The 23,643-nt window shown below is 45.7% G+C and overlaps 1 protein-coding gene across 1 annotated transcript in view; it reads right to left on the bottom strand.

The window, feature by feature from the left end:
• EMILIN2 (elastin microfibril interfacer 2) overlaps positions 1–23,643 on the bottom strand; it is a 65,576-nt gene that overhangs the window by 25,483 nt on the left and 16,450 nt on the right. Inside the window, exon 3 of the mRNA XM_030810688.1 lies at positions 3,483–3,658. Coding sequence (XP_030666548.1) covers positions 3,483–3,658 — 176 coding nt within the window. The remainder of the gene's footprint in view (positions 1–3,482; positions 3,659–23,643) is intronic.

The raw sequence follows: 23,643 nt of genomic DNA, 5'->3' as shown, positions 1-23,643 counted from the left end.
TGCCCAGGCTGGAGTGCAGTGGCGCGATCTCGGCTCACTGCAAGCTCTGCCTCCCAGGTTCACGCCATTCTCCTGCCTCAGCCTCCCGAGTAGCTGGGACTACAGGCACCTGCCACCATGCCCGGCTAATTTTTTGTATTTTTAGTAGAGATGGGGTTTCACTGTGTTAGCCAGGATGGTCTCGATCTCCTGACCTCATGATCCTCCCGCCTCGGCCTCCCAAAGTGCTGGGATTACAGACGTGAGCCACTGCGCCCGGCCCTTATTCTCTCTTAAGACACTAAAGAAAGAAACAAGTTGCTGAATCATATGCAAGTGGAATGCTATTCTAAACAAAGGAAATAAAAACAAAGGTCAGCGAAGGGGGGAAGATTGAGGATGTAAGGAAATGCTTTGCTCATATACCATGGTGACTGGGAAAATTGCATTTTTTTCAAAGGATAATTTGGCAACATGTATCAAAATACTCAGAATCTTTTGACCCTACAATTACACTTCAAGAAATTTATTCTAGTAAATAATCAGAAATGAGTGCAAAAATTTAATAGGAAAAGATGCATATTCATATATTATCTGTAATACTGAAAAATTACAAACAACCTAAGTGACCAATAGTAGAGGATGGTGTTCAATAACTCACATTCTCTCAAGCCATTAAGTGGTATTGTAGAGTATTTCATGACACGGAAGGTTGTCCATTATAGGTTATTCAATAAAAAATAAGTTTCAGGTCGAGTGCAGTGGTTCTGCCTGTAACCCCAGCACTTTGGGATGCTGAGGTGGGAGGATCACTTGACTCCAGGAGTTCAAGGTTGTGAGCTGTAATCATGCCACTACACTCCAGCCTGGGTTACAGAGCAAGACCCTGTCTCTAAAAAAGAAAAAGTTGCAAAAATAGTATTTTTTTTTATAATGACAGTGAATTCAGGGTATGTTCATCCATTCTGTGTTGAAATAAAGGAATATCTGAGACTGGGAAATTTGAGAAGAAAAGAGGTTTATTTGGCTCACAGTTTTGTAGGCTGTACAAGAAGCATGGTGTCAGCAACTGCTTCTGGTCAGGACCTCAGGAAGCTTCTACTCATGATGGAAAGTGAAAAGAGGGCCAATGTGTCACATGGTAAGAGAGGGAGCGAGAGGAAGCAAGAGGGAAGGGAGAAGGTGCCAGCCTCTTCCAACCAACCAGCTCTCATGTGCACTAACAGAGCAAGAACTCATTGAAGGTCACATTGCAACATGAGGTTTGGAGGGGACAAACATTCAAACTATATCAGAGGATAAGCATTTCTTTTTACTCCTTCCTAAAATCCCACTAAAAGGACAAAATAAAAGGAGGAGGGAGACAAAAAAAAAACCTACTCAAGTCACACACAAAAAACTGGGAGTCAGAAAAGTTTTGGTGTTTTTTTTAGCAGCAATATTGGAAGCTAGAGAAAAACTGAGCACTATTGTCAAAATTCTGAAGGAAAGTGATTTCTGACCTAGATTTCTGAAGCTAGAATAAAAAATAGTTTTCATACTATAAAGTGGTAAAAAGTTTGCTTCCCATGTAATTGTCTCATGAAGCTACTAAAGGACATGCTCAAGCAAAGCAAGGGGATAAGCCAAGAAAGAGGGAGCAAGGGACACAGGAAACAGGGAATTCAATAGGAGAGGGGCAAGTTAAGATCCTCGGGTGATGACAGGAAAAGAGGATGTCCCGTCCAGGTAGGGCAAGTGAGAAGGCTCAAGGGAGACTTCTTCAAGAAGATGAAACTGCTGTGTCTGAACATATGGAGGGGACATTTAGAGAGCCAGAGAAGAGTTGGGTTGAAATAGCAATAAAAAGATAGAAAAACAAGCAAAGGAAAAACATAAGACAATGATTAACTGTAAGGAATCAAAAAGCTGCATAGGAAAGAAAACCTATTCATAGTACACCACATGGCTCAGCTGTAAACATTATCTACATAGTTACTACAATGTAAACATTGAATACTGAGTAAATAAAGAATATGGTCTAACCATATGGAAGGGTTGGGGGGATAGGAGCCATGTGTTGAGGAGTGGATGAAAGGGAGTTAAATTCTCACCTTCCATAATGAAAAACCAATAGATATGGAGGTAAATTCCAAAAGATTCATCTGAAGAGTTTAAAGTACTACCCATGGAAAGGGAAAATGAGAAAAAGGGTTTGGGAATGGTCATTGTTTTTCCTATTAGTCCTTATAAAGCTATTCCACTTATTAAACTACAATATGCTTAAACTTCTGTCAAACAAAAACTAAAATGAAACAAAACAAAAATAAACTATTAAAATCCACCAACCCCCATGTCATGTTCCCCGCATCCCAGTATCTGTCATGGATTATTGTAATTACTCTCTAATGTCTGCCTTCCATGAAGTCAGGGACTCTCTGCCTTTTTTCTCACTTATTCCAAGTACCCAGTATAGAGCCTGACAGATATAGAAGTTCAATAAATATTTGTGAGATAAATGAATTTTTCTTTAACAAAATTAATGTACAGACATAGGAAAGAGAGTAAGGTTCTATAACAAAATGTCAACAGTAGTTCTCATTTAGTCATGAGATTATGTATCCTTAAATATTTTTCCTATATTTTATAAACATTCTTTAATTGATGTACATTACTTTTGTAGTGAAAAAATCATTTTAAAATCTATTTTTACAGACAATGTTGGGAAGAACTACGAGTTTCAAAATTGAGAACACCTCATGGCAAAATATAATCATTTAAGCATCTAATTTCATAAGAAAACCTAGGCTGCATTTATTATGACTGAACTTAAAAAGATGAAGTGATGGCCGGGCACAGTGGCTCACACCTGTAATCCCAGCACTTTGGGAGGCCGAGGTGGGCAGATCACCTGAGGGCAGGAGTTTGAGACCAGCCTGGCCAACATGGTGAAACCCCATCTCTACCAAAAGTACAAAAATCAGCCAGGCATGGTGGCAGGCGCCTGTAATCCCAGCTACTCAGAGGCTGAGGCAGGAGAATTGCTTGAACCAGGTAGGCAGAGGTTGCAGTGAACCGAGATTGCGCCACTGCACTCCAGCCTGGGCGACAGAGGGAGACTCCATCTCAAAAAAAATAAAAAATAAAAAGCAATTTTAACCCCCCTAAATTCAGATGTATGGGCCCAAGTAAAAACAAACAGTACATCATTACATCTGAATCTCTTTACAGCTGTGCCTCCAGGTGACACAAGTCTGAACCCACTGGCATTTCCTACCCTGATGTTTAAGACACTGGCTTTCACAACAAGCTGGCCCTAGCAAAGCAATTTACTTGCAAGGAAGTTTGTCTTCCTTGCTACTGCTGCTGAAAATAAATTTGTCACATGTGGCTACTGCAGGCATCTATGTGTGTTATTTGAAGTCCATTCAAAGCTCACCATTGTAAAGCACAAATCCTGTTGTTTGAAGGAGCACCGGAAATATTAAAGGTGGCCATACATAATAGCACAAATAAGAAGTTACCTGTGGCCTTCTTCAAGCTGTTTCGAGGCCGAGCCGGCGTGGGGCGGAGGGTCTTCATGGGGTCTTTGGGACCTTCTTGGCAATCTCCCCCTCTAAAGCCAGGACAGCACCTCCATTCCAACTGTGTCACTGTCTTATATCTAGTGACATATCTAGGTCTGAAGTTCACTCGATACCTGTGGACAGAAGAGATGGCATCTCTCTTTATTGGCTGCTGTTACAAGCATCTTCCGGCGCTAGACCCAAATAAAGAGGATTCAGGGCACGCAGGACCCTGCCTGCTCTCCAGGCTTGCCCGGAGGGGATGTTGGTCTCCTCAGTCCAGATCTGGCTGGGGGGTTCAGCCTAACTCAGATCAGCCTCAGGAAGGCAGGGGCTCCCCAGTCCTCCACCTGGCCTGAGCACCCGTTTCCCAGCAAGGGGAACACACAGCTTAGAAAATCACCAAGGCTCCCATTTGAGAAGGATACTTTTCAGCCCCCAAACCAAGCTTTTGTTTCACCAAACTTCTGTTCTACAACTCAGTTTGTGGGGATTTGTTTCAGGTGTCACTAGAGATTGTTTTGTTTTGTGTTTTAAAGAAATATTCCTGGCCAGGCACAGTGGCTCAGGCCTGTAATCCCAGCACTTTGGGAGGCCGAGGCTGGCAGATCACTTGAGGCCAGGAGTTCGAGACCAGCCTGGCCAACATGGTGAAATCTAGTCTCTACAAAAAATACAAAACTTAGCCTGGTGTTGTGGCGCATGCCTGCAGTCCCAGCTACCACTGAGGCACGAGAATTGTTTGAATCCAGAAGGTGGAGGTTGCAGTGAGCCGAGATCGCGCCACTGCACTCCAGCCTGGGAGACAGAGCGAGACTCCGTCTCAAAAAAAAGAAAAAGAGGCTGGGTGCGGTGGCTCACGCCTGTAGTCCCAGCCTTTGGGAGGCCGAGGCGGGTGGATCATAAGGTCAGGAGATCGAGACCATCCTGGCTAACACAGTGAAACCCTGTCTCTACTAAAAATACAAAAACATTAGCTGGGCGTGGCGGCGTGCGCCTGTAGTCCCAGCTCCTCGGGAGGCTGAGGCAGGAGAATGGCGTGAACCCAGGAGGTGGAGCTTGCAGTGAGCTGAGATCACGCCACTGCACTCCAGCCTGGGTGACAGAGCAAGACTCCGACTCAAAAAAATAAAAAGAAAGAAAGAAACCTCCCTGGCACCCTGCTCTCCATCATGTCTGTGTGTTTACTGCTGCACCTCCCTTTCCCGATGCTAGCAAAGGTGGCCACCAACTTTTGGAGATGGCAGCTCACACTATTTGTGTTCACTTTTTACAAAGATGCCCTGGTTCATACTGTCAATGACAGAAATCAGGAAGCAGAATTGGAAGCACTCAAAAAGTCCTGTTGACAGTGCACATTCCCTCATGCCCTGGGATATCACACAGAGAGCTTTGCAGTGAGCTGGAAAGTCCTCCAGACTCAAGGCTGGGCCTGGGCCCACAACAGACTTTGACAGCCCCCACAGCCCCGGGCTCACCAGGGATAGAGGCAGGAGTTCAGCCCCCACAGCGGCCCCTGCTCACAGCACAGGCAAAAGCCACAGCCACACAGGATGGGGCCTCCCTACTTCAGCCCAACTGTGATTTCCTGCCTTGCAAATCATCTCTCTTGAAGCTCTTCAGCTCCTCTTCATTTCTTACACCAGCACCAGCAGCTGGCCTTCTTCTTGAGCCAATTCCCAGAAAGCAACAGGCTGAGTGTCACTTTTTCAGGGTTGCTGAGAGCTACCCATGGGGGAGGCGGGACAATAGCAGCAGCGGAGTTACCTAGCAAAGCAACTCCCTCCCAAGCACCAGCCCTGTGGCAGGTGGACTTCAAAGTTACCTCCCAAAGGAAAGCACAAATCATGTGCTGGACCTTTGACACGTGATGGACCTTTGACACCTTCCCCGAGGGTCACACCCTGACAATTACACTCTGGGTATAGGATCCACCCCACTGGGACTGGCCAGGCACCCTGCAGAATCCCAAGAGGGCCCTACTGACAGCCAGGACCCACCAAGCCCTTTAGACTTCCTAGCACCTTCCACTGTCCCTGTTTCCTTTGGTTTTTGTTGTGTTTTTTGTTTTGTAGAGTTAAGTATCACTTGGTTGCCCAAGCTGGAGTGCAGTGGTACAATCATGGTACACTGCAACCTCAAACTCCTGGGCTCAAGTGGTCCTCCCACCTCAGACTCCCAAAATGCCGAGATTACAGCCACCATACCTGGGTAATTTTTTTTTTTTTTTTTTTTTGAGATGGAGTTTCACTCTTGTTGCCCAGGCTGGAGTGCAATGGCACGATCTCGGCTCACTGCAACCTCTGCCTCCCAGGTTCAAGTGATTCTCCTGCCTCAGCCTCCCAAGTAGCTGGGATTACAGGCGCCCGCCACCATGCCTGGCTATTTTCTGTATTTTTAGTAGAGACAGGGTTTCACCATGTTGGCCGGGCTGGTCTTGAACTCCTGACCTCAGGTGATCTACCCACCTTTACCTCCCAAAGTGCTGGGATTACAGGTGTGAGCCACCATGCCCAGCCAATTTAAAAAAAATTTTTTTTTAAGAGATAGGGTCTCACTATGTTGCCCAGGCTGGTCTCAAGCCCATGGCCTCAAGTGGTCCCCCAACCTCAAAGTGCTGCGATTACAGTCATGAGCCACCACGCCCGGCCTGTTTGCCTTGGTCTTTAGAGCAGTGGTTCTTAGCCTGAGCCATCAGAATCACCCAGGAAACTGAAAAAATACCCGCGCTTGGGTCTCCCCCTCAGAGGTTCCGATTTAAGGGGTCTGGGGTGGCGGCCAGGCATGCAGATGTTAGAAAGCTCAGAGAGCCTTTTCCAAGGAAAACTGAAGAGGAAGGCTGATAGTAACACGGAAAAACAAGGGCTGCTCAGGCAGTTGGATGAGGAGAGGAAAGACCTTCCTTCCAGGCTCTTCCTTCTCTCATTGCTGTCCACCTCCACCAAGGCCCTACTATACATTTTCCCCTTTTCACAAGTGAGAAAACAGAGGCTCATGGGGTTAAGCGACTTGTCCAAGTTCAAACAGCCCAGAAGGGGCAGGGCCGTTAAACCCAAGCATCCTCTCTGCACCCCACACAGCCATTCCCTCAGGCGATGTCTTATATTTGAGGAAGCAACCCCACCTGGAGATGTTCCAGAAGGCCCTAAGGGCTGGGTAAGAAGGTAGGCAACCCCCACTTCGGCCAACCCATTCCTGAGCATCCCACCCGTGGCCAGGTACACACTAGCCCTCAGTCCCCACCACCACCTAGCAGGAGTCCTCTGTGTGGTCCTTGAAAATGTAAAAAGGGAAGAAAGCATCATTGCACTGGATTGTTTTGCATTCTCAAGTAGAGCATAATGCTGGAAGAATGTGTAATCTCAGAAAAACGTGGTTCCTCTGAGCATTCAGACTGAATGTGAAATGTGTTTGCTCTCAGGTTTTGTTCATCTGCCAGGAGATGACGACCCAGGCCTGCATGAAGCCGTCTCAGAGGAGGCTGAGCCAGGCCAGGCAGAGCACACTCCTGTGCCCATTGAAGAGGAACGGCCCCCACTCCAGCCCAGCAGGGGGCTGTGACCTCTGTCATGCTCCAGAGTGGAAGAAAGGCCTTGCTGTGCCAACGCACTTTGTTCTTTTCTTTCAAGCCAATTTTATTTTGGGGCCAGCTCCCCAGCTCCTAATGTAGGAAAGTTCCCTGGAGCCTGGAGCCCCAGCCCCTCCCACTCTACACATGTTCCCCACTCCTGCTCGGCGTCTGATCTGCCTGCTGTTGAGTTTCTGGCCAAGGGAGTTCAGGTTGAGGCGCTCCTGACAAGTTTTCAAACCTAGCGTGGGGAAGAGGCCTTCCTGGCTGGCATCAACGGTTGGAATCCATCAGCAGCCACCTCCTGCGGTGGGAAAGCTCCCTAGGGATGTCGCATGACGATGACAAATCTGGATCTCAGAGGTGGCCTCGGGCCCTGCTAGTCAGCCCTCGGGCTCAGTTGGGAGCTCAGGGGGAGGGGGAGATGAAAGGGTTGTCCAATCCCAAATCCCTACTGGGATTTTCCCAGCAGAAAGGGGTTCCCACTAAGGCAGTAGCCAGCTAGAAGGTGCCCTAGAGGATGGGGAGCAACAAAGGAGGATTCTGGGTCACCCTCTTCATCACCCAAGGCACTGCAGGAAAATAGCTAGTGAGCTTTAGAAAATGCCAAGGAACTTCCAGCAAAATTGTACCTTAATTGGTGGAGGGTGCTCGTACCTTTCTAAAAGTCCCCAAGTCGTTGTCAAGTGCAGCCAAAGTGGAGAAGCCCCAGACCCCGGATCCACTTCCTCCCTTCAGGGAATTGGCCACCCTCCTGCTAGGCCTGGGAGCCAGAGGACCAGGCAGGGGACATGAAGCAGAGACAGGCGGCCCAAGCATCCCCAGGGGCCCCTGAGCTGTGAGCACAAGGGAGATGCTCACTCGATACAGAATCAGTCAACTAACTGCAGTGTGGGGGTGGCCAAGCCAAGGGACCCGCAGCCAGAGGAAGAGTTAAGGCGGCGCGGCGGGGTGGGGCGGGGCGGGGGGGGCCAGCGCTGGAGGGGCGGACTCGGCTGCAGCCCTGGCTCCCTTCCCAGCCTCGGCTGTGACTGTGATAGTGCCCCAGCCCTCTGGAGAGCCCCGTCCACAGCTGCCTTGGGTATGGGCGGGGGCGGTCCTTGGGGCTGTAACCCTGGGCCTGTCGCCCTGCCGCCTGGCCCCTGTGAACTCTCCCCAATTCCAGCCAAGTCTCCTTTCCCCCGCCTCTTCCTCTAAAACCCTTTTTGGAGGTGAAACAAGGGTTTCCCATTTTTATGGGTTCAGCAACTGTGTCAAGACACTAGACTGGCCCAGGAGATTCTAATGAGAAGGGAGCTATGAAAAAAAGGCCTGGAAAAGTTGTGTCAGCGTCCAGGGACCATATGACTGGAAGTGTCCCTGTTAAAACAAAATGTGATAAAATGACAGTACCTCCACTTGACGTCATCCCCACAAAGACTCCTTCTACTGACTCAAGTTGAGACCTCCTTCATAACATGCCTCAGTTACATTTGTGTTTGCTTACTCCATGTTTGTCTTCCCTGCCAGACTGTAAGCCCCATGAGGATAGAATTCCTGTTGGTTTTGTTCACTATAACATCCCATTTCAAAAAATTAATATACTAGGCTGGGCACAGTGGCTCATGCCTGTAATCCTAGCACTCTGGGAGGCCAAGGAGTGAGGATTGCTGAGCTCAGGAGTTCGAGACCAGCCTGGGCAACATAGCAAAACTTCATCTCTACTAAAAATCTTTAGAAGTCAGCCATACATGGCGATGCACACCTCTTATCCCAGCTACTTGGGAGGCTGAGGCAGGAGGATCATATGAGCCCTTGAAGTTGAGACTGCAGTGAGCCATGATCACAGCCATTGCACTCCAGCCTGGGTGACAGAGACCCTACCTCAAAAAATAAATCAATCAAATTAATATACTTAACTTTCTTTTTTGGGGGAGTGGGGGGCAGGGCGGACGGAATCTCCCTCTGTCGCCCAGGCTGGAGTGCAGTGGTGCGATCTTGGCTCACTGCAACCTCTGCCTCCTGGGCTCAAGCGATTGTCCTGCCTCAGCCTCCTGAGTAACTGGGATTACAGGCACCCGAAACCATGCCAAGCTATTTTTTTTTTTTTTTTGTATTTTTAATAGAGACAAGGTTTCACCATGTTGGCTAGGCTGGTCTCGAACTCCTGACTTCAGGTGATCTGCCTGCCTCAGCCTCCCAAAGTGCCGGGATTACAGACATAAGCCACCGTGCCCAGCCAAACATTTTAGAGCAGTTTTATATTTACAGAAAAATTGAGAAGATGGTACAGAGATTTACCATATACTTCCCTCCATCATGTACAGCCTCCCTCATTATCAACGTCCCCCTCAGAGTGGTGCACTTGTTACAACCGATGAACCCAACCTCCAGTGACACACCATTGACACCCTGAGTCCATAGCTCACCTCAGGGTTCACTCATGGTGCTGTCCATTCTATAGATCTGGACAAATATATAATGATGTGGATCCACCATTAGGGTGTCGTACAGGGCATTTCACTGCCCTAAAAATCCCCTGTGCTCCACCTATTCATCCCTCAGCTTTTTACTATCTGCACAGCTTTTCTATTTCCAGAATGTCATATAGTTGGAATCATATAGTATGCAGCCTTTTCTTCTTTGTTTGTTGTACAGGGTCTTGCTCTCTCTCATCCAGGCTGGAGTGCAGTGGCACGATCACAGCTTACTGCAGCCTTGACCTCCCATGCTCAAGCAATCCTCCAGCCTCAGCCTTCTGAAGAGCTGGGACAAGAGGCACGCACCATCATGGCTGGCTAATTTTTGTTTTTAATTTTTTGTAGAGACAGGGTCTCACCCTGTTGCCCAGGCTGGTCTCGAACTCCTGAGATCCAGTAATCCTCCTGCCTTAGCCTCCTAAAGTGTTGGGATTACAGGTATGAGCCACTGCACCTGCACCTGGCTATCTGTAGCCTTTTCTGATCAGCTTCTTTCACTTACTAACATGTATTTAAATTTCCTCCTCGTCTTTCCATGGCTTCATGATTCATTTCTTTTTAGTGCTGTATAACGTTCCATCATCCTTTTTAAAAAACATCCCTATTTTTAAGCCAGCCGTGGTGGCTCACACCCATAATCCCAGCACTTTGTGAAGCCGAGGCCAGTGGATTACTTGAGGTCAGGAGTTTGAGGCCAGCCTGGCCAACAGGGTGAAACGCCATCTCTACTAAAAATACAAAAAAAACCCCAAAAAACAAAAATTAGCCGTGTGTGGTTGTGTGCACCTGTAGTCCCAGCTACTCAGGAGGCGTGAGAATCGCTTGAACCTGGGAGGTGGAGGTTGCAGTGAGCTGAGGTGGCACCACAGCACCCCAGTCTGGGCAACAGAGTGAAACTGTGGCTCAAAAAAAAAAGAGTCATCATGAAATCAATAATTGATTAATCAATTAATGACCAGTCATCTTGTGCTAGGTTTTAGGGAGTCCAGTGTCCCTACTGTAAACCCCAGAGTCATCCTCAGGTCTAATCAAAGCAGATGTGAATTCCTGAGTCTTTCCAGAACCAAGTCAAGCTCCAAGATCCTTAGCCTGTAATGATCTGGACAAGAATCACGCCAGAGGTGACCTAGGGCTGTGCTGTCCAATAAGGTGGCCATTGGCTGTATGTGGCTGTTAATATTTTTTTTTTTTTTTTTTTTTGAGATGGAGTTTTCGCTCTTTTTGCCCAGGCTGGAGTGCAATGGCGCCATCTCGGCTCACCGCAACCTCCGCCTCCCAGGTTCAAGCAATTCTCCTGCCTCAGCCTCCCTAGTAGCTGGGATTACAGGCATGTGCCACCATGCCTGGCTAATTTTTTTTGTATTTTTCTTAGAGATGGGGTTTCTCCATGTTGGTCAGGCTGGTCTCGAACTCCCAACCTCAGGTGATCCTCCTGCCTTGGCCTCCCCAAAGTGCTGGGATTACAAGCATGAGCCACCGTGCCTGGTGTGGCTGTTAACATTTAAACCAATTAAGATTGAACATTTTGTTCCTCAGTCACACTAGTGTATTTCACAGACTTAACAGCACAAGTGGCAGCGGCCACGCTTGCAGCGTTGGGCAGCGTGAACATCTCCATCATTGCAGAACATTCTGCCTGACAGGGCTGCGCTGGGGATTCATGAGACTGTTGAGGAATCAGCAGCAGGCGCGCATCTGTTCACGTCTTGATCCCTAACCCCCATCAACCCATCTTCTCTCTCCCTCCACATCCATTCCAGACCTAGGAATGGAATCTTCCCTGAAAATACCCACACGTCCCGGAGGGAATCATCCCAGGGGACCATCTCGCCAGCTGCTCCACAAGGCAAGGCTCCTTGCCTTGTGTTTACGGCACTGACCTGGGTTTTATTTTGACACAGGTTACTAAAACTGCACAGAACCAAAACCTGGTGCCCCCTTGGGGACACTTGTTTAACGGGATTTCTCCGGAGAGCCGACTTTTAGTAAATCCCTCTCCTTCCAGTCATTGGTTGTCCCCAGAGGCCTGGAGCCAGCTCTTCTTGCTCCATTCGTGTGTGTGGGAACACAGTATTGACTGGAACGGAGCCGGGAGGATGGAGGAAGAAACCAGAAAGGAGGTGTTTCCCCAGGGATGATAGGAAGTACCCTAGCCAGGCCAGGGGGAGGAACTGCCCGCCCCAAAGAAGGAAAATGAGCATTTCCAGGAGACTCCGATTCTCACACAGGGCAGACTGGGTTGGGTTACCCGGAATCTGCTACTGCACTAAGTTTCCACGGAGCAGTTCATTCCAGCCACAGTAATTCATTCTTTTCAAATTTTGGTAAAATATGCATAACATGAAATTTAGCATCTTTTTTTTTTTCTTCCTTGAGACAGAGTCTCACTCTGTTGCCCAGGCTGGAGCGCAGTGGCGTGATCTCGGCTCACTGCAACCTCCACCTCCCGGGTTCAAGTGATTCTCCTGCCTCAGCCTCGCAAATAGCTAAGATTACAGGCACCCGCCACCACGCCTGGCTAATTTTTGTATTTTTAGTAGAGACAGGGTCTTGCCATGTTGGCCAAGCTGGTCTCGAACTCCTGACCTCAGGTGGTCTGCTGGCTTCCGCCTCCCAAAGTGCTGGGATTACAGGTGTGAGCCACTGTGCCCGGCCACCTGAAATGTAGCACGTTAACCACTTTTAAGCATACAATTGTGCGGTGTTAAGCACACTCACGTTGTGATGTAATCATCACCACTAGCCATCTCCAGAACTGTTTCACCTTCCCAAACTGAAACTGTGTCCCCATTAAACACCAACTCCCCATTCCCCTCCACCCCCAGTCCCTGGAAACCACCACTGTACATTCTCTATGAATTTGATGACCCTTATACCTCATTTTAAGTGCAATCATAGAGTATTTGTCTCTTTGCGACTGGCTTATTTCACTTAGCGTAATGTCCTTAAGGCTCATCCAGGTCACAGTGTGTCAGAATTTCCTTCCTTTTTACAGAGCAATTCACTTTTACAAAGTTGACTTCAGTCAATTTAGAAATTCGCAAGACAGTGGACTGATTTTCTTTCTTTCTTTTTTTTTTTTTTTGAGATGGAATGTCGGTCTGTCACCCAGGCAGGAGTGCAGAGGTGTGATCTCAGCTCACTGCAACCTCCACCTCCTGGGTTCAAGTGATTCTCCTGCCTCAGCCTCCTGAGTAGATGGGATTACAGGCGCATGCCACCACGCCCAGCTAATTTTTTTTGTATTTTTAGTAGAGATGGGGTTTTGCCATGTTGGTCAGGCTGGTCTCAAACTACTGACCTCAGGTGATCCGCCCACCTCAGCCTCCCAAAGTGTTGGGATAACAGGCGTGAGCCACCACGCCCAGCCAGTAGACTGATTTTCTAGGAACTACTTACGACAAATGTTTTGTTGGTTAAAAAAAAAAAAAAAAAAAATCAATGAATAAAAAATAAGCTTTTTTCTTAGACGATGTGGTATGAGAAAAAAAAAAGAGGGCTTTTTATATTTATTGACACTTTGCTAAACATGTTGGGCAGTAGAGGCTATAAAGTTTGAAATAGGAAGTGATTTCAAAACTAGGCTGAAGGAAAAGTAGTTCTGTCCAGTGGAAGAAACATTTCCCATTTGAATCCACTTTGTCCTACTGACAGTCAAAAATTGGCCATTTGAAATCATGTGCATCTATAAAGCCAATCTCTGCATGTTAGGAGGTGCACTCTGACCCCAGAGATCCCTTCCAATGCAAACATTCCACAGTCTGAAAAAGTCTCCCACTCCAGATAAAGTCAAGGAACCAAAGGACCTTCTTGCAGCTTAAAGCACATCAAATGCCAAAATCAGAATTTTCATCTTATCTCTTTCTGCTACATCACATATTTTAATCGGATCTCTACATGGAGAAATTAATAACATGAAAGCAAAGAAATGTGAAATATTTCACTTGGCCTTTTAGGAAATTTCATCTAAATTCTAAAAGCCAGAATGCTTGGGCAAAGATATTTCTGAAACACAAAATGTATCCAATGAATCTAAAAGGTTGAAGAGCCCTGATAAAAATCAGGTTACAATGTAGCTTTGTACATATTTTTAAAATAACAGGTCTAAGACCAATGCAGTGTGTTCAAAATGAAAATATTCTACAGGTGACTGTTTCCCAGTACAAAAGAGATATCTGCTGAAGAAATCACAGTTATAAGCTGCTTATTTTTCCATTTCCTCTTGAATTAATTTCCTTATCACGTAGAGTGGCAAGCCAGCTTTTAAAATCTAAAATCCTGGCCAGGTGTGGTGGCTCACGCCTGTAATCCCAGCACTCTGGGAGGCCGAGGCAGGTGGATCACGAGGTCAAGAGATCGAGACCATCCTGGCTAACACTGTGAAACCCCATCTCTACTAAAAATACAAAAAATTAGCTGGGTGTGGTGGCAGGCGCCTGTTGTCTCAGCTACTCAGGAGGCTGAGGCAGGAGAATCGCTTGAACCCAGGAGGCAGAGGTTGCAGTGAGCTGAGATCACGCCACTGCACTCCGACCTGGGTGACAGAGCAAGACTCCATCTCAAAAAAAAAAAAAAAATCTAAAATCCTTTTCACTTCTCAGTATTTTTGCCCTGATCATATAGGGTAATGAATAGAAGTTTTCCCCACAATTTATCACCCCCCATATCCCAAAAGACAGAGCTATTCTACAGTCCAAAAGAAAGGTGATGAAAGAAAACCACAGCAGCTCTGCTGCGAGGCTTGGTCCCAACTTGGCTGCAGCAATAACAGTGAAGTTGTTATTCTTAGATTTACTAGGAGAGCGGTACCTTCCTTCTGAGCAAACTCACATGGCTAAAAATGACATCATTTCCAACTGCAGGCTGCGCCCAACCCCATGAAATATAGCTCATGCAAGCCTTCCACCGTGGGAGATGCATCACAAAACTCAAGGCACTGCCCTAAGTGTGGGGAGGTGGGGAGTGAGTGTGGGGCATCCCACAAGCCTTAGCTAACTGCATGTCTGAACCATCCAAGACTTGATGGAGGCCCACATCCTCCTAAAGAATTATTTTGGGGAGGGCCACTGCTGCTGCAGGCTGTTTCAGCCAAATACATTCTATACTATCCCCATTCTGAAACTGACATCATGTTTCCTCATTCCTGGAGGCAGAATCACAGAACACTGGTCTCACGATCCCTCCCTCATCAGCTCCCCAAGTGTTCCCACGGCATGGCCATGAGAACATCTGCTGGCCTGAGCCATTAGCATGGTGCTCACCACGAAGCGACCCTCCCTCCGTGGACTTGTGATCCAACCCTTTCTATTCAGAGCTGCCGAACAACTCTATTTTGATTATTCCCTTTCTTTTTTAATGGCCCAAGTTCTCCTACAAAAGTCACAAGAATGACTGATATCCTTTCTCCTGCTTTTCCCTTGACCTGGGCTTTCCCTGGTTTGCAGCACCAGCACCCCTCCCTCTTCAAGGACTTTGGTCACCCTGTGCTTTCTCTTCCCAGGTGCCACATCCTCCAGCAACGCTTCAGCGTGTAGCTGCCCATCCACTGTTCTCAGTGTTGTTTTTAGATCCTGTACATCAAGAGAAGTGGCCGTGACATCCCACTTGGAATCAATTTCAGACCTTTGGGTGAAGGCCACAGATGCTGACAAGCTCTTAAACAGGCCACGCCTGTAAACGGTGCCAGTCACTCAGAAGCATCGAAAATCTGGAGACATTAAGGGTTTCTTTGCAGATATAAACACAGTTTCTTCCTTTCGGAAAATTTATTCTCGTTTTTAAAATATCTAGATTTGAAAACACAGGAACACATATTTCTGTTCTAATTTATGACCATATGGAAGGAAAAGGACCCAAACATTATAACCTAGTTTCAAATTTCTTCCATAGTCCAGGCTAACACAGTATTACTATGTTTTTGAAATTCACACTTCACATAGTGAGGTGCAGATGTTTTCATTCGCCTGCACTCTGCTCAGAAGGGGCATGGCGTTTCTGGAAGAAAGTGCCAGAGCCCAACCCACCTCCAGGCCTGGAGGGAAGGACAGCACCAAGGAGGGGAGGGGCTGCTTAGCGAGATAAAGAAAAGAACTGATGCAAAGTTATTTTCCCCATTCTGTATGTCACCACATGTCTTCAGCAAATGATGGTACACACACACACAGGAATCCAACAACAAAAAGTAATCAACTACAGCTGGGTGCAGTGGTGCACACCTGAGTCCTAGCCACTCAGGAGGCTAAGGAGGAAGGATTGCTTAAGCCCAGGTGTTTGAGACCAGCCTGGGCAACATAACAAGACCCTATCTCTTAAAGAAAAAAAAAAAAAAAAAAAACAAGTAATCAACTACTAATACATACTATTACACAACATGAATGTGTTTATTTGCTCTTAAATGGGAGGGGTGATGGAGGAAGTGGCCACGGGGGAGTAACAAGGAAAGAGGAGCTTTTCTCCAGGACGAATCAGGGTGGCCAACAGACTTTTAAGGTGAGTGACAACTATGATGTCCTTTAAGTCGTTTGTGTTGTGACAGTCATCAGTAAAGTCCTCATGGCTTATGCAGGCTTGTGGGACTGTACTTCTATTAGAGAACTTGAGGGTGTAAGGTTTCATACCAAGGCCAACCCAGAGTGGTTCAGAGAGCTAGCGCACAACTCAGGAGGCGGCAGGACACTAAGCCTTGGGAATTGCCCCTGTCTACAGGGAAGATTTGGGGCTGCCACAATTCCTGTACTTCAAGAGGAATGAGACACATATATAGACTTTTGGGGTGAAGAGGAGCCCAACTGACAGCTGTTCACAATTTTTTCCATTTTTAAAATTTTTATTTATTATTTTGAGATGGAGTCTTGCTCTGTTGCCCAGGCTGGAGTGCAGTGACGTGATCTCGGCTCACTGCAAGCTCCGCCTCCTGGGTTCACGTCATTCTCCTGCCTCAGCCTTCCAAGCAGCTGGGACTACAGGCGCCCGCCACCACACCCAGCTAATTTTTTGTATTTTTAGTAGAGACGGGGTTTCACTGTGTTAGCCAAGATGATCTGGATCTCCTGACCTCGTGATCTGCCCACCTCGGCCTCCCAAAGTGCTGGGATTACAGGCGTGAGCTACCGCGCCCAGCTATTTATTTATTTTGTTGAGATGGAGTCTCACTCTGTCGCCCAGGTTGGAGTGCAGTGGTACAATCTTGGCTCACTGTAATCTCTGCCTCCTGGGTTCAAGTGATTCTCCTACTTCAACCTCCTGAGTAGCCGGGATTACAGGCATGTGCCACCATGTCTGGGTAATTTTGTATTTTTAGTAGAGATGGGGTTTCGCCATGCTGGCCAGGCTGGTCTCAAACTCCTGACCTCAGGTGATTCGCCTGCTTGGCCTCCCAAAGTGCTAGCATTATAGACATGAGCCACCATGCCCGGACAAGGCCTATAAGTGTTAAATATAGGTGGCTTGTTTCCCATTTCTTTAAAATTAAATTTTTGGTTTTTTTTTAAATCACATAATCTGCATTATTTTGTTGTTTTATTTAAATAAAACACTTAAGATCTCTGGGTTAAGCAGTGTTTCTTGTCCTCTTAACAATAAACATGGGCATAAGCTAGCCCACGACCCAAAAAGACTTCACTTTGCCTCAATCAGTTTTTGCAAATAAAATATAAAACCAGGCATGGTATTCTCAAAGAAGCCACACAATTAATATTAAAATAATTCCCTTTGTGTTTAGTATTCACCTTTTTCAAAGAACAGTTATATCTTTGGTCACTGTATCCTCTTGGTAACGCCAAACTCTTCTCTATAGTGGCGTGACATGAACCTTCGCAATTTGAAAGCTGTGTCATAGATCAGGGAGAGTCACAGCTTAGCAAAAAACATGTAAAGGTCACACTGAGATTGCCAAGTAAGTAATCTACATTACAATTTATATCATTACTTTGGTTGATTTAACTAGAATCTACCGTATCACATCATTTTAAGCTGCAAGCTACTGCTTTTTCATCGAGTATTGAAAACCATTTTCAGTCCAGGCATGGTGCCTCGTGGCTGTAATCCCAGCACTGTGGGAGGCCGAGGCAGGAGGATCACCTGAGCCCAGGAGTTCGAGGCCAGGCTGGGCAACATAGCAAGACCCCATCCTCCATAAAAAGGGGGGAAAAACTCAAATTTGATGATGTCCCCAATGAAAGCATTCATGACCCTCCTTTGCATGGATAATAAAGCCCACACTCCCAACCACAGTGTTATGGACTGAATTGTGTGCCCCCCAGAAAGATATGTTGGAGTCCCAACCCCCAGTACCAGAAAATGTGACTTTATTTGGAGACAGGGTCTTTACAGAGGTGATCAAGTTAAAACAAGTTAAAACAAGGTCATTAGAGTGGGTACTGATCCAATAGGTCTGGTGTCCTCAGAAAACAGGAAAAATTTAGTTACCAGGGTAGCTAAAGAAAAAAGAGGGGGGTGGGGGAATTTGGAGACAGAGATAGGCACACACAGAGGAAAGATGATGTGAAGAGACACAGGGAGAAGACAGACGTCTACGAGCCATGGAGAGAGGCCTGGAACAGATCCTTCCCTCGAAGCCCTTGGGAGAACCAACCCTGCCGATGTCTTGATCTGCGACCCCCTGTGGACACCCACCTCCAGGTCCCTGCTCGTGTGTCTTGGCTTACGCTGACCTTGGCCTTCTCTCACATCTGCATATATTCAACTAGAAGCTTCCTTCAAAGCTGTAAGACGTCACCACTTGCAAACAAGTTCTCAGATTCCTCCTGGCTGGAAATAACTTTCTTCTACCTCTGAACACCCCAGCATGTTGTGTTTCTCTTACTGCAATTCTCATTCCCACGTTTTATGTTTTAATTATTTATGTTTATGTTTCAATTCACTTGCTAGATGTGCACTTCCGGAAGCCAACAGAAAGATCCTTACTGCATCCCTGTAGAAACTAGTTCTGGGCCACATGTAGGCCTTGCACAAAAATATTTGTTTAATGAAACAAAGAGTCTTCAAATAATAAGTCTTCTTTCAAGCCTGTTGAGCTTTCTGCCAATTCAAAATGGCTTATGCTAATTATGAATCCTTAATCCAACATTTTCCGGGGCTATAAATGTGAAATGTTTACTTCATTATGTTTTTATTTTTATTTACTTATTTTGAGACAGGGTCTTGTCACGTAGGCTGGAGTGCAGTGGCACGATCATAGTTCATTGTAGCCTCAACCTCCCCAGCCCAAGCGATCCTCCAACCTCAGCCTCCTGAGTAGCTGGGACCACAGGCGTGCACCACCACACCCAGCTAATTTTTGTATTTTTGGTAGAGACTGGGTTTTGCCATGTTGCCCAGGCTGGTCTCTAACACCTGAGCCCAAGTGATCTGCCTGCCTCGGCCTCCCAAAGTGTTGTATTACAGGTGTGAGCCACCACGCCTGGTCCATTATTATTTTATCTAGTGTTCTATATCTGTAACGTATTTCCCATCTCAGTTGTTCTTCAGAAACTCCGAGAAGTATCCTTACTATCAGTATAAGTTATTTTGCCCACTCTGTATTTCACCGTATGTCTTCAGCAACTATATACAAATGATGGTACACACACACACACACACACACACACACACACACACACAGAGGAATCTATCCAACAACAAAAAGTAACCAACTACAGCCAGGTGCAGTGGCACGCACCTGGAGTCTAGCTACTCAGGAGGCTGAGGTGGGAGGATCGCTTAAGCCCAGGAGTTCAAAACCAGTCTGGGCAATACAGCGAGATCCCATCTCAAAAAAAACAACAAATCAGCTACTGATACATACAACATGAATGAATCTCAAAATCTTTCTGTTCAATGAAAGAAGTCAGTCAAAAGAGAGTACAACCTGTATGACTCTATTTACATAAAACTTTAAAATATGCAAACTTATCCCTAGTGAGGGAAAGTGAATCAGCAGTTCCCAGGGAGGGGGTATGTGGGGAGAAACTGGAGGGAGAGATTAGCAAGGGATATGTTGATTGTGATGTTGGTTTCACGGGTATATATGTCAAAATATTAGATTGTACAACTTCAAATATGTGGCTTACTCATGTAAATTATACTTCAATTAAGCTTTTTTTAACTATGTAATTTCTGCATTAAGGTATTTTTAAATCTCTTCAAATCTGTGAAAGCAAAGTACCAGAGAGTCTTTTCTAGACTATGCAATAACATATTTCAATTACATAGAAACTAAAATCAGCATCATTAAGTCTTTGTCAAAGTTTCAGAATGAAGGTTTAACTAGAGTTGGTTTTTTAAAAATGTATCAGATTACTCTTCGACACATAACCAATTGTTTCTGCCTGCCTATTGAGAACTCAGGTCTAATATTTACTTTTTGTTCTTTTAAAGGTATTGGATCAATGATTAAGGAAGAAAGCCAAACAGGATTTAAAAAACAAAATAACTCCCTTCAAACTGACATATTGTGTAAAATAACACAAAACATCACAGATGTATGTTAGCATTTTGAAAATACAACAAGAAAAAAGTCCAGGACCAGATGGATTCACAGCTGAATCCTACCAGACATTTAAAGAAGAATTGGTACCAATCCTATGGACACTATTCCACAAGACAGAGAAAGAGGGAACCTCCCTAAATCATTCTATAAAGCCAGTATCCTCCTAATACCAAAACCAGCGAAGGACATAACAAAAAAAGAAAACTACAGACCAACATCCCTGATGAACATAGATGCAAAAATCCTTAACAAAATACTAGCTAACCAAACCAACAGCATATCAAAAAGATAAGCCACCATATTAAGTGGGTTTCACACCAGGGATGCAGGGATGGTTCAACATATGCAAGTCAATAAATGTGATATACTGCATAAACCGAATTAAAAACAAAAATCACATGATCATCTCAATAGCTGCAGAAAAAGTATTTAATAAAATCCAGCATTGCTTTATGATTAAAATCCTCAGCAAAATTGGCATACAAGAGACATACTTCAATGTAATAAAAGCCATCTATGACAAACCTACAGCCAATATAATACTGAACAGGGAAAAGTTGAAAGCACTCCCTCTGAGAAATGGAATAAAACAATGATGGCCACTCTCACCACTGCTCTATTCAACATAGTACTGGAGGTCCTAGCCAGAGCAATCAGATGAGAAAGAAATAAAGGGCATCCAAATCTGTAAAGAGAAAGTCAAACTGTTACTGTTTGCTGATGATATGATTATATACCTAGAAAACCCTAAAGACTCCTCCAAAAAGCTCCTAGAACTGATAAGTGAATTCAGCAAAGTTTCAAGATACAAAATTAATGTACACAAATCAGTAGTTCTGGTATACACCAACAGTGACCAAGATGAGAATCAAATCACAAACTCGACCCCTTTTACAATAGATACAAAAACAAAAACAAAACTTAGGAATATACCTAACCAAGAAGGTAAAAGACCTCCACAAGGAAAACTACAAAACACTGCTGAAAGAAATAATAGAGGAGGAGGAGTCAAGATGGTCGAATAGGAACAGCTCCAGTCTACAGCTCCCAGCGTGAGTGACGCAGAAGACAGGTGATTTCTGCATTTCCAACTGAGGTACCGGGTTCATCTCACTGGGGAGTGTCAGACAGTGGGTGCAGTGCACCCAGCGTGAGCCGAAGCAGGGCGAGGCATCGCCTCACCCGGGAAGCGCAAGAGGTCAGGGAATTCCCTTTCCTAGTCAAAGAAAGGGGTGACAGACAGCACCTGGAAAATCAGGTCACTCCCACCCTAATACTGCACTTTTCCAACAGTCTTAGCAAAAGGCACACACCAGATTATATCCCGTGCCAGGGTCAGAAGTTCCTATACCCATGGAGTCTCGCTCATTGCTAGCACAGCAGTCTGAGATCAAACTGCAAGGCGGCAGCGAGGCTGGGGGAGGGGCACCCACCATTGCCGAGGCTTGAGTAGGTAAACAAAGTGGCCGGGAAGCTCGAACTGGGTGGAGCCCACCACAGCTCAAGGAGGCCTGCCTGCCTCTGTAGACTCCCCCTCTGGGGGCAGGGCATAGCCAAACAAAAGGCAGCTAAAACCTCTGCAGACTTAAATGTCCCTGTCTGACAGCTTTGAAGAGAGTAGTGGTTCTCCCAGCACACAGCTGGAGATCTGAGAACAGGCAGACTGCCTCCTCAAGTGGGTTCCTGACCCCCGAGTAGCCTAACTGGGAGGCACCCCCCAGTAGGGGCAGACTGACACCTCACATGGCTGGGTACTCCTCTGAGACAAAACTTCCAGAGGAATGATCAGCCAGTAACATTTACTGTTCACCAATATCCGCTGTGCTGCAGCCTCCGCTGCTGATACCCAGGCAAACAGGGTCTGGAGTGGACCTCCAGCAAACTCCAACAGACCTGCAGCTGAGGGTCCTGACTGTTAGAAGGAAAACTAACAAACAGAAAGGACATCTACACAAAAACCCCAACTGTATGTCACCATCAAAGAGCAAAGGTAGATAAAACCACAAAGATGGGGAAAAAACAGAGCAGAAAAACAGGAAACTCTAAAAACCAGATTGCGTCTCCTCCTCCAAAGGAACACAGCTCCTCACCAGCAGCGGAACAAAGCTGGATGCAGAATGACTTTGACAAGTTGAGAGAAGAAGGCTTCAGACGATCAAACTACTCTGAGCTACAGGAGGAAGTTTGAACCCATAGCAAAGAAGTTAAAAACCTTAAAAAAAAAATTAGACAAATGGCTAACTAGAATAACCAATGCAGAGAAGTCCTTAAAGGACCTGATGGAGCTGAAAACCATGGCATGAGAACTACGTGACGAATGCACAAGCCTCAGTAGCCGATTCGATCAACTGGAAGAAAGGGTATCAGCGATGGAAGATCAAATGAATGAAATGAAGCGAGAAGAGAAGTTTAGAGAAAAAACAGTAAAAGGAAACAAACAAAGCCTCCAAGAAATATGGGACTATATGAAAAGACCAAATCTATGTCTGATTGGTGTACCTGAAAGTGATGGGGAGAATGGAACCAAGTTGGAAAACACTCTGCAGGATATCATCCAGGAGAACTTCCCCAATCTAGCAAGGCAGGCCAACATTCAAATTCAGGAAATACAGAAAATGCCACAAAGAGACTCCTCAAGAAGAGCAACTCCAAGACACATAATTGTCAGATTCACCAAAGTTGAAATGAAGGAAAAAATGTTAAGGGCAGCCAGAGAGAAAGGTCAGGTTACCCAGAAAGGGAAGGCCATCAGACTAACAGCTGATCCCTTGGCAGAAACTCTACAAGCCAGAAGAGAGTGGGGGCCAATATTCAACATTCTTAAAGAAAAGAATTTTCAACCCAGAATTTCATATCCAGCCAAACTAAGCTTCATAAGTGAAGGAGAAATACAATACTTTACAGAGAAGCAAAGGCTGAGAGATTTTGTCACCACCAGGCCTGCCCTAAAAGAGCTCCTGAAGGAAGCACTAAACATGGAAAGGAACAACCGGTTCCAGCCCCTGCAAAAACATGCCAAACTGTAAAGACCATCGAGGCTAGGAAGAAACTGCATCAACTAACGAGCAAAATAACCAGCTAACAACATAATGACAGGATCAAATTCACACATAACAATATTAACCTTAAATGTAAATGGGCTAAATGCTCCAACTAAAAGACACAGACTGGCAAATTGGATAAAGAGTCAAGACCCATCAGTGTGCTGTATTTAGGAAACCCATCTCACGTGCAGAGACACACATAGGCTCAAAATAAAGGGATGGAGGAAGATCTACAAAGCAAATGGAAAACAAAAAAAGCCAGAGGATGCAATCCTAGTCTCTGATAAAACAGACTTTAAACCAACAAAGATCAAAAGAGACAAAGAAGGCCATTACATAATGGTAAAGGGATCAATTCAATAAGAAGTGCTAACTATCCTAAATATATATGCACCCAATACAGGAGCACCCAGATTCATAAAGCAAGTCCTTAGAGACCTACAAAGAGACTTGGACTCCCACACAATAATAATGGGAGATTTTAACACCCCATTGTCAACATTAGACAGATCAACGAGACAGAAATTCAACAAGGCTATCTAGGAATTGAACTCAGCTC

This window comes from Nomascus leucogenys, chromosome 4 (genome assembly GCF_006542625.1).
Source record: "Nomascus leucogenys isolate Asia chromosome 4, Asia_NLE_v1, whole genome shotgun sequence".
NCBI classification, from domain to species: domain Eukaryota; kingdom Metazoa; phylum Chordata; class Mammalia; order Primates; family Hylobatidae; genus Nomascus; species Nomascus leucogenys.
The sequence above is the reverse complement of the archived record's forward strand: the minus strand, read 5'-3'. Positions and strand labels throughout refer to the sequence as shown.